At 26.5% G+C, this 16,589-nt stretch overlaps 1 protein-coding gene across 1 annotated transcript in view; it reads left to right on the top strand.

The window, feature by feature from the left end:
• LOC136973803 (mitochondrial inner membrane protease subunit 2) overlaps positions 1-16,589 on the top strand; it is a 35,909-nt gene that overhangs the window by 6,778 nt on the left and 12,542 nt on the right. Inside the window, exons 3-4 of the mRNA XM_067268576.1 lie at positions 2,748-2,864; positions 15,962-16,062. Of these exons, the coding sequence (XP_067124677.1) occupies positions 2,748-2,864; positions 15,962-16,062 (218 nt within the window). The remainder of the gene's footprint in view (positions 1-2,747; positions 2,865-15,961; positions 16,063-16,589) is intronic.

Here is a 16,589-nt window from a genome sequence, read left to right as displayed (position 1 = left end):
AAAACTGCTCCTCATATACCACTCTGAAAACCAAAGAGCTTTTAAGTCACACAGAATACTGAAGGAAAAACTGCATGTCATTTGGAGGGCTAACCCAAAAACATGGATGATGAGGCAGTTCTTTGTTGATTGGATAAATTTGATGTTTGGTCCTGTCATAAAAAATATCAGGTGGACAGTGATCTATCGCTGTGAGCCCTTTTCGTTCTCGATAATGCACCAGCCCACCCACCAAATTTCAAAGATGACATCCTTGAGTTCAGTTTCATTAAGGTTCTCTACCTTCCTCCTAACACCCACTCCTACCTACAGCCAATGGACTAACAGGTAATCTCCAATTTCAAGAAACTGTATATCAAACATCTTTTTAAATGATGATTTGAAGTTACAAAAAATACCAACCTCACCTTTTGAGAGTTCTGGAAGGATCATTTTAACATTGTCATATGTCTCAAAATTATTGACATGGTCTGGCAGGGTGTTACATTTAGTTTGAAAGTACAGTACATCATAACAACTGTATACCTACTTTTGCACCCACTTGTATACAGGGTGCATAGGAAAGTCCCTTTAACTGGAAAATTCTTGCAAATGGAGAGAGCTACAGCTATGCAAGTGAGGTAACGGTATAGTAAAGCGACTATGCCCGACCTAATGCAAATGACAGCAGTGCCCCTAGTGGCGAAATTTGGAAGATAGGCAGTGCAAATCGAAAACGAAAACAGATAGAGCAAACTTCCCAATTAGAAAGTTTTAGAGCATCAATTAATTAGTACGAAACGGCATGTGGTTCACACGGATAAGATAAATCGTCGCCTGTATACTCAAAAGTGTGCACGCTAAAAAGCGATGCACGCCATTTTGTGTGACGTTTGAAAAGAATAGCCATAGGTATGAAGAAATACGCACAATTTATTGCATAAAATACGTACTTATGTCAATACAGTTTGATAACATCACACAAAAAACAATGGAAAGGCAAACTGTCACACAGTGATAACATGTTAATGTCGATTATGTTCAAAAACTTGTTATTACTGTGTGACAGTTTGCCTTTCCATTGTTTTTTGTGTGATGTTATCAAACTGTATTGACATAAGTACATACTTTATGCAATAAATTGTGCGTATTTCTTCATACCTATGGCTATTCCTTTCAAACGTCACACAAAATGGCGTGTACTGCTTTCGGACATTTTTGGGTATACAGGCGACGATTTATCTTATCCGTGTGAACCACATGCCGTTTCGTACTAATTAATTGATGCTCTAAAACTTTCTAATTGGGAAGTTTGCTCTATCTGTTTTCGTTTTCGATTTGCACTGCCTATCTTCCAAATTTTGCCATTAGGGGCACTGCTGTCATTTGCATTAGGTCGGGCATAGTCGCTTTACTATACTGTTACCTCACTTGCATAGCTGTAGCTCTCTCCGTTGGCAAGAATTTTCTGGTTAAAGGGACTTTCCTATGCACCCTGTATATATGCCAGCTCAGAATTATGGATGGCATACATAATATCATTTATTGACTTTTAGACCCTGAAGAAAAAATAAAAAAGAAAAAAAATTTTTAAGTGAAAATAGAAATTGATACAGGATAAAAAATCATTTATAAACTATAGTCAAACAACTGCAATTACATTCATCTATTTGTCTTTTAAAATTCTTAAATGTGTGTACATTTGCTATTTCTGTTGAGTTAACTGATTTTCTACTAAAAGCAGTTATAATAATATAATTTTATTTTTGCCATGACTGAATCAGAATATTGTTTTTCATCTTTCACTTATGATTAGTGTATCATGCATTGTGATTATTGCATTATATATAACAAATTCAACCTTATTTAAGATAAATTAGTTCTTCTATATCTGATAAATAATCCTTAGAGATAAAATGAAAATCTTTGAGAATATTTTTTTCACTTTAATAAGAATTGATTTGTAGACAGATTTTACTTATTACATGAGAATTCTTAAGTAATAACAAAATTTGATGAAATGAGAAATCTATGACATTTTTTCAAGATAATTTATGAAATTCTAAAAACAATCTGATCTGTGAAATAGATAGTAAAATAATAATTATGAAAAAGTGAAATTGTAATTAATGCAAATTTGATTAAATCCACAACTGAGAATATTAAAAATTGTTGTTTCACTTCATATAAGAAAATGTAAAATGTATGTTAGAAACTATTTTATCATTATTTCATATCGAAATTTAAATATTAAAGTTTTTAAGATTTTAAATTGGAATTCTCAGAAGAGAATAAATTTTTGATTTAAATTTATTTAGAAATCAGGATACTTATAAATATCAAAACCAAAATTAGTATCCAGAAAATTAACAAAACAGTAATTTGAAATGCCTGTTTCATATAATTTTTTTAAAAACTAGAATAAAATCTGATAACAGTCTTCTTCTCAAACTTACTGGGGTGAGTAATTAAATCCTACATTTCATGTAATATCTGTAATAACTTTTTCCTCGTAAGAGAAAAATCGTCTACTATTATTAATATTAGATAATAAACCATTTAATAACTAAAATTATCCAATTATTAAGTTAATTTTAATAATAGTGAAAAAATTTATAGTAATTATAGGAATTCAGCAAGAAAAATACAGTTTAAAACTTTAAAAAACCTGAATTCAGTTTGAATATTCATATTTATAACTTCTAAAAATTAAAATTTAATATATTATTGATTTTGTTATAATTTAAAATTAATAATATATTTAATAGATGAAGTTTCCTCAGCTGAAAAGACTTATTCAAAGAATTACTTTTTGTGTTCCTGTGGCTGTTGCATTTCTTGATTGTGTAGCTTATGTAGCAAGAGTTGAAGGAATATCAATGCAGGTATGATATCTAAATATTCAAAGAAAAACTTTTTATATAATATAATTTAATAAATTTATTATATTGCAAAAGATGTTAAACTTAAAAAAATTTAATTTATTAAATTTAATTAAAAATTAATTAGACATATTATAATAGATAAAATTTGACTTTTTATAAAATATGAACTTAAATTTGTAATATTCAGTGTTTTTCATTGTAGTAGGTCTAATTCAATGACTGATTCAGCTTAATTGGTAAAAAAAATAATGGAAATTAATAGAGTACAATACTATGAAGAAATCAATATAATGTGATAATAAATTATTGATTTTTATTCACACAAACAACATATATTAACTATTCAAAAAATAATGCTTAATTTTTAGCATTATCAGAAATAAATTTGACTTATTATTTTATCATAAATGAAAATTAAAGCTAGATTCTTAATTTTCACACAAAATGGTACTTTTTGAAATGATTAATTAAGTTTCAATGTGTTTTAATCCATGATTTTGTCAATTGAAAGAAAATAGTTTTTCTGTACATTATTTGAAAATACAGATTTGATCTAGCTGAATATATTTAAGTATAAATTGGCTACTCCACTCATTAAATAGGTAATAAAACAGATTGATAGAAATTCTTAATAATACAACATTAATATATTTATAGACATAATTATAAAGTGTTTATATAAAGCATTTATTTTCATTGTTATTTAATATATAATCGGCTTGCTGTATGGCAGATTCCAATGTAAATCTGTCTCTGTAATCCAAAACACTTTGGTAGATGTAGCTCACAGCAATTTTTGGTTAGCAAATTGTTTTTTATTTACAATTGAACTACATTTGACTACATATTTTAAAGCATAATTTTGTAATTTACATAATGGTGAAATCACTGAGTAGGGGTTGGAGTATATTATACCAACCTGAAATGCATATGTAGTTCAGTTGTAAATAAAAAACAATTTGCTAACCAGAAATTGCTGTGAGATATGTCTACCAAAGTGTTTTGGATTACAGAGATGAATTTACATTGGAATCATTATTATTTTTTTCCATTCAATTGAGATTAACACTTCAAATGATAGAAAGTGTAAAGTTTATCCATCAATTCAAATATTCTGTATATTTTAATTATATTGTAAATAAGAGATAAGTCTACTTAAAAATGAGATGTATTTAATTTATATAAGTACAGTAAAAGCTTGATATTACAGACCTCACATTATGGCTCATGTAGGTCTGGCCAAAAGTATAGGAAAATTATAAGAAAATTCATTTGTTGTAACAGACTTCTGCTGGTCTGTTATTGAGATCCATTCTAACAAGATTCTACTGTATGGTAATGGATTTTTCAATATAATGGACAATGGATTTTCATTATTATGGACTTTTATTATAACATACCAATTTTTTCAGTCCTGTGGTGGTCTGTTATACCAAACGTTTACTGTATAACATTTCAGTAATCAAATAACATCTAATGCTTTCAATTACAGTGCTACAATACTGTTTTATAAATTTTTATTCTGTTATTCAGAAAGAATTGATCTTTGATTACAAAACATATAAAATGTAATATATTTTATTTTTCTTTTACTTTTGGATAATTTTAGCATTTCAGAATATAATAATTTTTTTATGAAAGAAAATAATACTTTTAATAAATTTTACTTGTTCTGGCAAAATAGGTTTTTTGTAATTATAAAAAAAAAAATAGTTTGATAGAATGCATGTATAATGTATTTGGTCAAATTAGAGGTTGCTTAATCAACAATTCATATTAAAATAACTAATGGCTAGAATATGATCTAATTACTTATGCAAACTCAAACATTTTATATAGCATTGTCATATTTAGTACACCTATCCCTCAATTTACACAGTAGATAGGTTCCTGAGAAAAACATGTAAATCAAAATTGTAACTTTTTGAATGTAAAATTTTATATGTTTTGTAAATCGAAAAGTATGCAAAAAACACATAATTTTGTTGTTTATTAATTATGAATTTTTTTTAGTTTTTTTAAGGTACATAAATCAAACAAAAATACAGTCAAACCTGTTTTTATGCGGGGGATAGGGACCGCATTAAAAAAAACGCATTAAAAAAAATCTCACGAAACTTCACGAATGGCTGTAAATAATAGTTTTCGCAACACAATTAAAAAAATAATTTTTTTATGCGGTCAATAGGGACCGCATAAAAGAAGTCTCACGTAGAAAATAACTCAAAACCGTACGAAATAAAATTTATTGACAACAGATGTCAGCACTTGAATGCATCGTCTGGTCTATCGTCTGTTTTACATATTTTTGTCCAGGTGGTGTTTTGTTGACTTAAAAAGTAAATTATTTCATTTTTCGCATATTCATGCAATAATATTACTATAATAAGTGCATTTATGCTACAATAAGTTTATTTAGCTATAATAAGTCAACGTGAGACATGACGAATCGCACGAGACTAGTCGCCAACTATACCGCACAAATTAAAAATTCGCATTAAAAAAATCGCACAAATAAAAATCGCACATAAAAAGAGCGCATAAAAACAGGTTTGACTGTATTGAAAGGCAAAAGAATATATTCTTTTATTAATTAAATACAAAGTACAAAGGAACAAAAAATAAAACCTAAAAGATTCATAAAAAGAGTTATTGCGACGGTTGATAGCAGTTACCATCATTCATCACTATCATTAATCACTGTCAATCTCTTCTTCGTGATTGGTTTGAGGTCGTTTTCATCAGTCAAAATTATTTGTGCTGATTCTATGTTTGAAGTAGAAACATTTACACCCTGAGGAGATTTGGTAATGAAATCCATTATTAACATTTGCTTCTGATTTCTTATTAGATCTTTATAGACCTCATCATATTGAGCCAAGCAGTGATTAATATCATGGAATTGAATAGCCTGTTCAACATTTGAGTCGTTTTGTACAAAATGATTACCCAATATTTTTCCCAATTTGAGTCCTTTGTGGATGATTTTTGCTGTAAATGCAACTGATTCAAATTCTTCTTCTTCAGGATCATTGTCACAATCACTAGTTTCATCAACCATGTTAATTAAATCATCTTCACTTAGTTCTTTATCAGCCACTAGTTCTGCAATATCTCCTTCAGTAAAATTGTCGAAGTCTTCTCCACCCAATGAATGTGTTAATTTTACCATCAAAATATTCATCCTTTAATGGTGAAATAGAAGCTTCACCATTAACTACATTTGGCCACAATTTCTTCCAACAGGCATTGAGCATTGATTGCTTAATTGCAGTATATGATAAAGCAATATGCTTAACACATTCTAAGATTGTAAAATTTTTCCAAGCATTAATAACTGTTAAAGATTCGTTAATTTCCATTTGTTCTAAAATGTGTGTGAAGATTCGTTTTATGTACAGAGCCTTAAAAGTCGAAATTATCCCCTGATCTAATGGCTGTAATAATGAACTTGTATTCTTTGGTAAAAATATAACTTGGACATTCTCATGCTATAGATTTTGTGGATGATCCGGTGCATTGTCAATTAACAAAAGCACTTTAAAAGGCAGTCCCTTTTCATTTAAATACGTTTTGGCATCTGGATAAAACATTCATGAAATCATTCATTAAACATTGCAGCAGTAACCCAAGCTTTCTTATTGGTCCTCCAATAAACAGGAAGATGGTTGATATTTATTCCTTTAAATATGTGTGGCATTTTTGATTTGTTAATAACCAGTGGTTTCATAATGTAATCTCCTGAAGCATTGTTACAGAAAAGAATTGTTATGCAATCTTTTGTTGCTTTATGACCGCTAGCTGATTTATCAATTTTAGACACATAGTTCCTCTCTGGTATTTTTTTCCAAAATAACCCTGACTCATCAGCATTGAAAACTTGGTCATGTGTATATGAATTGTTGGCAACAATTTCAGCAAATTTTGTTGGATATTCTTGCACTGCATCTACATCGCCTGATGCCAGTTCACCTTTTAATTTTAAACTATGTAAAGAGTGTCTTGATTTGAATCTTTTGAGCCAACCATGACTTGCTGTGAAAGTCTGCTTCTTTTCAGATAAAGAAGAGGATGGTAACTGCTCTTTAATTTTTTTGTAAATCTGCAAAGCTTTATTTGTAATAGCGTTGGCATCAATTGGAATCTGTTTTTGAGTTTGGTTCTCTATTCAAATCATTAATGCCTTCAACATGTTTTCCATTGCAATATCTCTGACATATGAAATTGCGCTCATACTTGTACTAGTGCCAGCTGCTATACTCTTTCTAATTGAGTTTTCATTTTTTCTTATGGTTATTATTGTAGCTTCATTCATGCTATATAATCTAGCAACATCTATTACTCTTTCTCCATTTCATAAACAATCCAAAATTTTTATTTTGGTTGCTAAAGATATAACTTTTCTTTTTACTTCTTCCTTATTTATAATTTCTTTCGACATAATAAGCCTACAAATATTACTCAAGATATAAAATATCTAATTAAAAATAATGTAATTGTTCGTTACTTATGAATATGAAAAATTAAAATTTTTTGATTAAAAAGATGTGCAATGAGTGCAACTTCATGCATATGAGGGAATCCTCTATATCAGTTTATCGGTTACCATTTGACTGATTGAAATAAAACTGCCACCTAGTGCCATAAATATCCACTATATCTTATAATTAAGGTGGATTGGTATATAGATTGGAGTTAAAAATTGTTCCTTTTGATCATAGCCAGTTTATTTTCAAGATTTATTTTTTAAATTTTTTTTAAACCATGTAAAAGTGAAAATATGTAAAAAAAAAAACTACTGTGTAAAACAAGGGATAGGTGTAATTGATTTATTTTGTTTTGTCCATTTCACTTTTATATTTTATTATTCTATTACTTATTCTTATTTCAACTACAGTAATACCTCGGTTTTTGTTGACTTCAGTTACCATCGGTTTTGGTTTTAGTCGATTTTTTCGTGAAAAATTTGTCAGATTTCATCGGCGTGCCCAAGTGACCTCGCTGCTAATTTTGCAAAAACAAAGGGCGACCCATGTGTTTCCGGTGCAGTGTGGTGTTATTTCTCATTGTTTGAACATTACCCTGCGACAGCCCACCATTGGCCAATGGTTCTGTTCCCTGAACACTGGGAGTTCAGTTGTGGATTTGCTCTTCGCCAGGGCATGCTGGTCACGTAAGGTTTTCCAGGTTTTCTCCATGTCTGTAACGCCTGAATAGGGGCCAGTTACCCTTAAACGGATTTCCCAGAAGGCCTTATTCCCTGTGACACGACTATCATAAACGCATACAACTACTATTACATGACAATTGCGTCACACTTTACCACGGGGCGATATAGGCTAGAAGCTCAGGAGAGCTATGTTCATAAAAATGATTCACTTGGTCAAATTGCAGTTGTAAGATGGTGTGTCTCCACATAAAGCAGTTTCTGTAACATTTTACCAATAATAGAGTGATTGATTGTGCACTTCCTTCTGCCTGCACTCTGGCTCTTAATCTGTGTGATTTTTGCTTGTAGGGATACTTAAAAATTTTGATTTATTGAGGAAATTCTGAAAATTTGGTAGCCTTGGAAGACAATATCACACTGCATGTGAGAAACATTACAGATGATCAATTACAGTCAGCTATTGAACACACTGTCATTGTCTCAAGTTTTATATGTCTAGAGTAGGGACTACATTGAGCAGTATCTCTTGCATTTAAGATTTCTGTATAGCATGATTGTCTTATAAAAGTAAAATGTTTGTTGCTAACAATGGCAAAAATGCCATGGTGAGTTTTGGTACTTTTTTAGCATGCTCCACTATAGTAGCGAAGTGCTCGTGTTAGGACTTTTGTATGTCTGTCAGACAACTATGTTCTGTTCAATCCAGAAAGGGAACTGAACATTTTCATTTACGGTCACTGTAAACTATAATAAAAATAACCTGGTTCCTCTGGAATCTATAAACAACATTCCTTACCAGAGGCGTGGCTATCGTGGAGCAGTTGGAGCAAACTGCTCCAGGTGCATGAATCATAAGGGTGCCAAGTTAGAAAGGGCAAAATAAAATCTTGTAAAAACATTTGTAAAAAAAAATTTGGATTTTATAATTAATCAATTAACTATTAGATTTGAATCTGTTTGACAATTATGTACACTTTTTAAGTGCTTATCACCTGCATATCTTGTCGCGTCATCTGATAAAAATATTCTGGAAGGATGAGAATTTTTACAATTGACATATCCCTTTGACATTTTGCCTAGTTTTGGACCTCAACTGCTTCAATTTAAAATGTGTTTTTATAGTCAGGTAAAAGAAATTACTTCTATAAGCAAAGTTACCTAACTACTTTAAATTCACATCGCAGCCTCAAGTAGGTTCTCCGACATTATTACAGCATGCCTCGTTTTTTTTTAACTTTACGGGAGACGACAGTGACAGCAGAATGAAGTTTTTCAAAACTAAATTAATCAAAACTCATATAAGAGGCAGCATGTTACAACACCGTCTTAGCTCTGGCTACTATATCAATTGAAAAAACAATAGCTTCTCAACTTGATCTGGAGAAAGTGATTGACCGATTTGCAAACAAAAAAGCCAGAAAACAACAATCTTCAATTTTTTTTATGTATTATTATGTATTTGTTATGAAACTAAGCTTGTATACATTTTGTTAATACAGTTTAAATACTATGTAGTAAATATAATTAGGTACTTCGTACTTATAGAATTATATTTTGTTTTATTATTATATTTATATTTATTAAATTAAATATCTTATTGTTGAAATGCCTTGAATCTCAAGCAGATTGTTATTAAGTAAGGTTTTAAATCGAAATAATTAGATATATGTTTTCAAATTAAATGTTCAAAATAAATTTCATGAGACCTCTTCTGAGGAACAAGGGGGTGCACCGATTCTACTTGCTCCAGGCTGCTGAATATGTAGCTACGCCACTGTCCCTTACTGTATATTCAGTGAAAAATTCTTCTGAACAACTACTTGATTCCAAGAATTTATAAAATTTAAACAAAATTAATATTTGATTTGCTTTTGTGGAGTGTGCTATCAGATCAGCTTGACCAACCTTGTTTTTTATGGAGATGTCTTTTGCATGTCCTGAAATGATGAGATTCCACTGTTTTTTATTCTATTTCTCATTAGCTTTTGTAAAGTGTTTGATTTTTGAATAGCAAATCTGAAGGTCATTAAATATGACCAAAAAAGTTAGTTTAATAAACATTCAACTTTTTTTTCCCCTATATAAGGCTGTATGTGGTTGATTGAGTCGTCTACTGAAGCAGTTATTATTTTATGAATTATTTAGGCAGTTTCAAACACTTTATGAACATACAATATTACAGAACTTTTGAAAAATTAAACGGTATAAATCATTAGTATTAGTATCCTTTTAACAGAATCTATAAAATAAAACATTATTACAATGTTGTATTGAAGTTTTATATGGACTTTTCTCGATTATATAACAATGTATATAAGTGAGTTCAATTAACATGTGATTTGCCGTAAAATATTGAGATTTCAAAAATTAATGCAATATTTTTATTATTAAAATATAAAATATAAAGTATTATTGAAGTCCAATAATACTTTAATGAAAAAGTTTGATTTTTTCTTGAGTCAACATCAATTGAAAAATAACATTTTGTATAGAATATAAAATGTACAAAAATATAACATTTGAAACATATTTTTAAACTAAATTTTTTGTATTCTGTTTCAATTATTATTTGTAAACAACTGACATTCATTCAAAAAAGAATTGATTACAATTTTATTAAAATTTATTTTGTTCTTGTAAAGCATAAAGTGATACAACTTGGATTGTAAATACTTTAACATTACTAAGATATTTTTATAGTATATTACATTCATTTTTACATAAACAAAACAGTTGTAAACAATATATTAGGACCAAGAACCAAATATATAAAATAGTGTTGCCACCTTTTCAAAATTGCTGACCCGGATGACAGGTTTGTTCCAACACAAGTCCCTGACTGGTTTGATTTTGAAATGGTAGGAGTCATGAGCAATGTCATTTTACCATGCCAAGAATAACGTGCATGCCAGTTCTAAGCCAGTTAGGGACTTGTGTGGGAGCAAATTAAATTAAGAAATGAAATTAGCTAACAATTAAATTTACATTGTTTGCTGCAGAGAGCAAAGAAGCAAAAAATAAAAAAAAAGTCAACACAGGTTGCAACCTGACATATGTCAGGATCAGGGTGAGATGGGGGATAAGTTTCGGTGGGAGTGTGATCTTTAACAATTAATATAAAATAAATTTATAAAAATATTTGCAAGTACAGTATTTTGTTTTATCATAATTTCACAATTTATACAAAAACTGGACAAATTAATAATTAGTCCGGACAATGAATTAAAAACCAGACTGTCCAGGTGAAAACCGGCCTGGTGACAACACTAATATAAAACATTTATTCAACTTTAGTTATTATAAAATTCTATAGTTTAAAATTGTAATTTTAAACTATAGAATTTTGCTTCTATAGTTTCTACTTATAAATATTAACAAAAATTTACTTCAATAATGTTTAGCTATAGATCAGGGATTCCTAATAAGATCAATATAGACCCTCCTGGGAATCAATGGAATTTTAAAAGAGGTTATTGGAAAAATCAAAATACTTGTACTTTTTCAAGAATTTCATATAATTTTCAAATAAGAATAATAACAATCATGTAGGAAATTCATTAACTGATTTAATAATTTACTTGATATATTATTAATCTTGGAAAATAAAAATTTTAATGGGGTCGATTGAAAAGGATATTTTCTATCTGGGGTCAATGCAAGAAAAAGGTTGGGAACACTTACTGTAGATTTTAAAAACTGATTGGTTTTATGTATAACAATATTCTAATCAAGTCTAATGGAGGGAACCCATGTTCTGAAATGCATTTTAGTTAATATTTGTAACAATTGTAATTTTAAACTATAGAATTTTATAATAACTAAAGTTGAATAAATGTTTTATATATTTGATTGTTAGTCTTAATATATTGTTTACAACTGTTTTGTTTATATAAAAATGAATTTGTTAAATAATATTAATGTAAAGGCAAAAAACAGTGTTATTAATTTTTGTAATTTTTTTCACTTGTTTTATACAGTTACTATTTTGAAACTAAATAGTAATTCACTTATAATAATCTTATTTATTCTACATATTTATTAAAATATGTTATTGTATATGAAAAATTATAGTTGTATTCAGAAAGGAAACACAAAGCACTTAACTAATTTTATGTTTACTATTGGTTATCACCAATAGTGAAAATAAAAATTATCTAGCAGCTTTGAACTTTTTAAGATATTTATTGAAGGTGTCCGAAACCACCAACACATGGAATATTTTGATATCTGTATTTGTATCAAAATTATTTATATATTATTTTCTTAATCACCATTAAACAAAGGTTATTTAGATATATTGAAAGAATGTATTTACATCTAACCTGATTTTATAAACGTCTCAAAGACTTTTTAATAATTTATTTGTGTTGAAATCTGTTGAATTTAAAATATATTAAATTGCATATTATTGGAAGTTTGTCTACTGTATGTAGAAAATGTCAAAACACTATATTTTAATTATATGAAATGCAAGATTATTTTATTTTATTCTCTTTGAACAGTAAATGTTTTTATTTGATACTACATCAGTTTTATATAAAAAACGATGATATTTTAATATATTTTTAAGAAACTATTTAACAGTAATAATGCAAAGCAATTTTCCAATTTAATTCTAATATTAAATTGCCTCCAAACAAGGATTCTATTTTTTTTTTTTTTTAATTCATTAGAGTATTAGTTATGTTCATTCTAAAACTGACATGGCAGTTTGAATATATATAATGTAATAAATTTAAAATTTGTAACTTTCCAATATTTGAATAAGATTGTATAATTGGATTTATATTAGTAAAGGTTTAATATTCAGTTCAATTTTCATTTTAATTTGTTTTACTGTACAAGTATTTTTTATTACTTAAATTAATCTTTTTAAACATAATTTCTAATAAAATATCTAATTTAATTAACTTTATTTAACATTAAGAAATTACAATTATAAAATTTTCAATAAATGATTATTTTTTGTTTTTATTTTTGGAAATTGAATTTTATCTGAATTATTCCTTATAAAAATTTACTTTTCTAATTGCATAAGATTTGTTATTCTCAATTTTACTAGAAATGCCTGAGCTATATATCAGTTATTTCAATTAACATGTTTTTAGACAAGACAGTTTTCAAGTAATTGTTTAATTTAATTCAAAGTTTTATATTTCTTACTGTTAGGGATTAAGTAAGATAATATAATATAATTTAAAATGAAGAACTAGATTTAATCTCACTTGATAAATTATATATTTTTTTTGTTTTATTAATTAATGACTATTCAAGGATATTTTTTGGAGTTTCTTTCAAATATTAATACATTTAATTTATGATTACATCATTACTTTTATAATATGAAAGCAGTATCATTTTAAAGTCTTTTTTGAGATATTTTTTAAAGAAATTTATATTGAGATAAGTTTTTTCTTCAGAAGTAATAAAATTAAAAATGAAGATAACTAGTTTTAAAAAGTTATCTGTAAATATGTCAATTTTATTTAAGTTTTGTAAAAATCAAATTTAATGAAGAAACTTTTGTGAATGTTGAAAGTTTTGTCATGTTGAATTCATGTTAAAGTTTCTGTTCTGTGTTAACAAACAATTATCACAGTTTTTTCTTTTATCAAAAATAGATTAGGATTCTACCTGTATAAGCTTTTTCTTTTGAAAAATCTTATACAGGTCTAATAGATTCTGAAATAATGAAATTTTCGGAGTGCATTGCACTCTCTAACCTGATTTATAAACTTCTATAGTTTATTTCGATATTTGTTTTGTTTAATACATATGTATTGAAATAAACTGTAATTAGATAATATTAAAATTTTAACAATGGTATAATATCTTTGCTAATTTTATTCTTCAGAAAAGTTTTTGCAACTAAGCATTATTTAGAACTGGATTTCAAGACTTAATATGATCTTTTATATACAATGAATTTTTCTTTCTGAAAAATGTCTAATAAATCAATAAAAAAGAATATTTTTACAACTATTTTTCTTACTTAAATGATTTTTACTTTTACTTGATTGTTTTTAAATTTTTACTTAACTATTTTGATTTATTGTTTTTTAACAATATTTGTCTTGAATAGTTAGATTTTTTCTTAATTTATAATTGCAGAAATGAGTAATTATTTTCATTACATTATTTCTATCCTAACCAAAGTAGAAATATTTTTGTCTTTCCTCTACTAAAAATATTGTTAATTTATTAACTTAATAAGAAATAAATAAAGATATAGATGTGGCATAAATAAATAAAATTGCTACTAATACTTAGTATAATTGTTTTAGTATAGATTTAACAATTCTATATTTGTTTTTGAACTGATATGAAGATGAGATCAACTCAATCTAAAAAATTTCTAACAATATTTATTGCTTCATAAGAAAAGCGTTTTTGTTTTTTAAATGCTAATAAAAATATATTATTTTTACTCACTTTAATCTGCTGCTATTTGAAAATTTTTCTTACTATATTTACAGAAATGCTGAGAAAATATATTTTATAATTAATTTACAATTTATTTTAAAAACTTTATATTATTACTACAAAATGGTAAAAACTTAATGATGTGAGGATAGAGATAAATGAGTTTTATAAAAAAAATTTATAAATACTAATAACAAGTAAAATCTTCATTAAGTTCAACCCCACTCAATATTTCCCCTCTATCTTCTCCCCTTGACCTTTAATTACCAAAATTCAATAACATCAATGCCTCTAATACACAAACCTTTGCAAAATTTCAGAAATTTTTAACAAAAGGTACAGGGATTATTAAGTAAGCTTCAAAGTGTGTAGACAAAATTGTGCACCTCCATACATACAAACATACATACATACAAGAAAAAAAACTCAAATTTTTTTTTGCATTTTTTGATGTTTCAAGACTCCAAGGCAAAAATTAAAAATTTTGGAGGGTAATTTTTTTTGACTGATTGTCATACTTTCCATCTGTTATGTAACAGCTGGAAAAGTAAAATTACATGTCCCTTATTATGACTATAATTTACAGGATATTAAACAAAAAAATTTTTTATAATACTAAATATGTTTTATATATTCAAGATATTAAATATTTCTATTTTAATTAAAATTGAAACATTTATTTTTTACAAACATTTTAATTTTAAAATACATTATTATAGTTAGTTATGTTGTATTTATTTAAGATATAAAAAAAAATACTTGTATAAGAATTGTATATAATTATGAATAATATTTTTAAATGATAATTGGAGATTATGTTTAAAAAATATTTTAAAACTGGAAAACTTTTATCAATCATTTAACAGATAATTGCAGAAAAAAAAATGAAATGTATTTGATCTGTTTAAAATAAAAAATTATAATAATTTATTAACAATTGAGTAGAATTTACATTACTTGACAAGACTATTCTAATTTTACTTTTATTTCTGATGGAAAACAATATTTCCAAAACAAAAAAGAATTGTTTTTGTAATCTTTATATGATTGATCAACAAAAAATTATTCAAGATTTTAAATTAATTTTCTTTCTAAATGTAACACTTGCTATTTTTTTATCTATGGTTTGTTTTTTGTCATACTGTAAATAGATTTCATTAGATTGTTTTTTAATGGAAGTATAAAAAAATATTGATTTAATATTTAATTTTTGTATCAGTTTTTTCCATTAATTATTTGTAATTTTACTGGAAAATTTATTTCATTGATATACATTATTATTTCTTTGTAGTACATGCAACTTACAAATAAAAATTTAATTTTTTATTATAAAACATTATTTCTCAGTTTTAAATAGTGAATTAATAATCCAACAGTGAATGATATCAAAAAACTGTTATATTTATATAATGTAATGAAATATATTTAATTTTTTAAATTTAATTAGTTTTAATAAATTTGTAAATTAAAATAAATGAGATGTTATATTTTAATTATTGTCTAGCCTGTATTAAATCCTGAACAAAAAACACATGATTATGTTCTCTTAAACAAATGGAGTATTCGAGACTTCAATATAAACCGTGGAGATATTGTAGCTCTTATGTAAGTAAATTATAAATTTATAAATACAAATGAAATTAAATTTTTAATTAGACTCTTCAAAATAAAAATTAATAATGTATTAGAAACAGATGTTTAAATAAAAAATTACATAACATAAACAAAACAATTTTATTTGTTAAGTTAATGAAAAATAATCTAAGTATTAATTACAAATAATGTTATATTTAGTTAAAAATTGATAAAAATGTATTAACCATTTGTAAGAAAATAAAGTATTTTTATTCATATGCTATATTTTTATTTTTAAAACAATTTAATAAAAATATTTTATTTATTGAGTTACTTTTAAATAATATATTATTTATAATATGGTCGGTCTGTGTTAAATTTTTAATTTTAGCAATTGTATTTATGATGCATTAACCAAGCTTATTAGAATTTCATTTCACTGTTTCTATCAGGAAAGTCTTCAAATAATTTTTAAATAAAATAGTTCTCTTTCAAATTACAAAAATTTCAAGGATGTTTAAAAAAATCTATAAAAATTTAAAATGTTTTGATGTTTA

This window comes from Centruroides vittatus, unplaced genomic scaffold (genome assembly GCF_030686945.1).
Source record: "Centruroides vittatus isolate TY-2023 unplaced genomic scaffold, ASM3068694v2 contig_329, whole genome shotgun sequence".
In the NCBI taxonomy this organism is placed as follows: domain Eukaryota; kingdom Metazoa; phylum Arthropoda; class Arachnida; order Scorpiones; family Buthidae; genus Centruroides; species Centruroides vittatus.
Note: the sequence above shows the minus strand (reverse complement) of the source record. Positions and strands in the feature narration are given on the sequence as shown.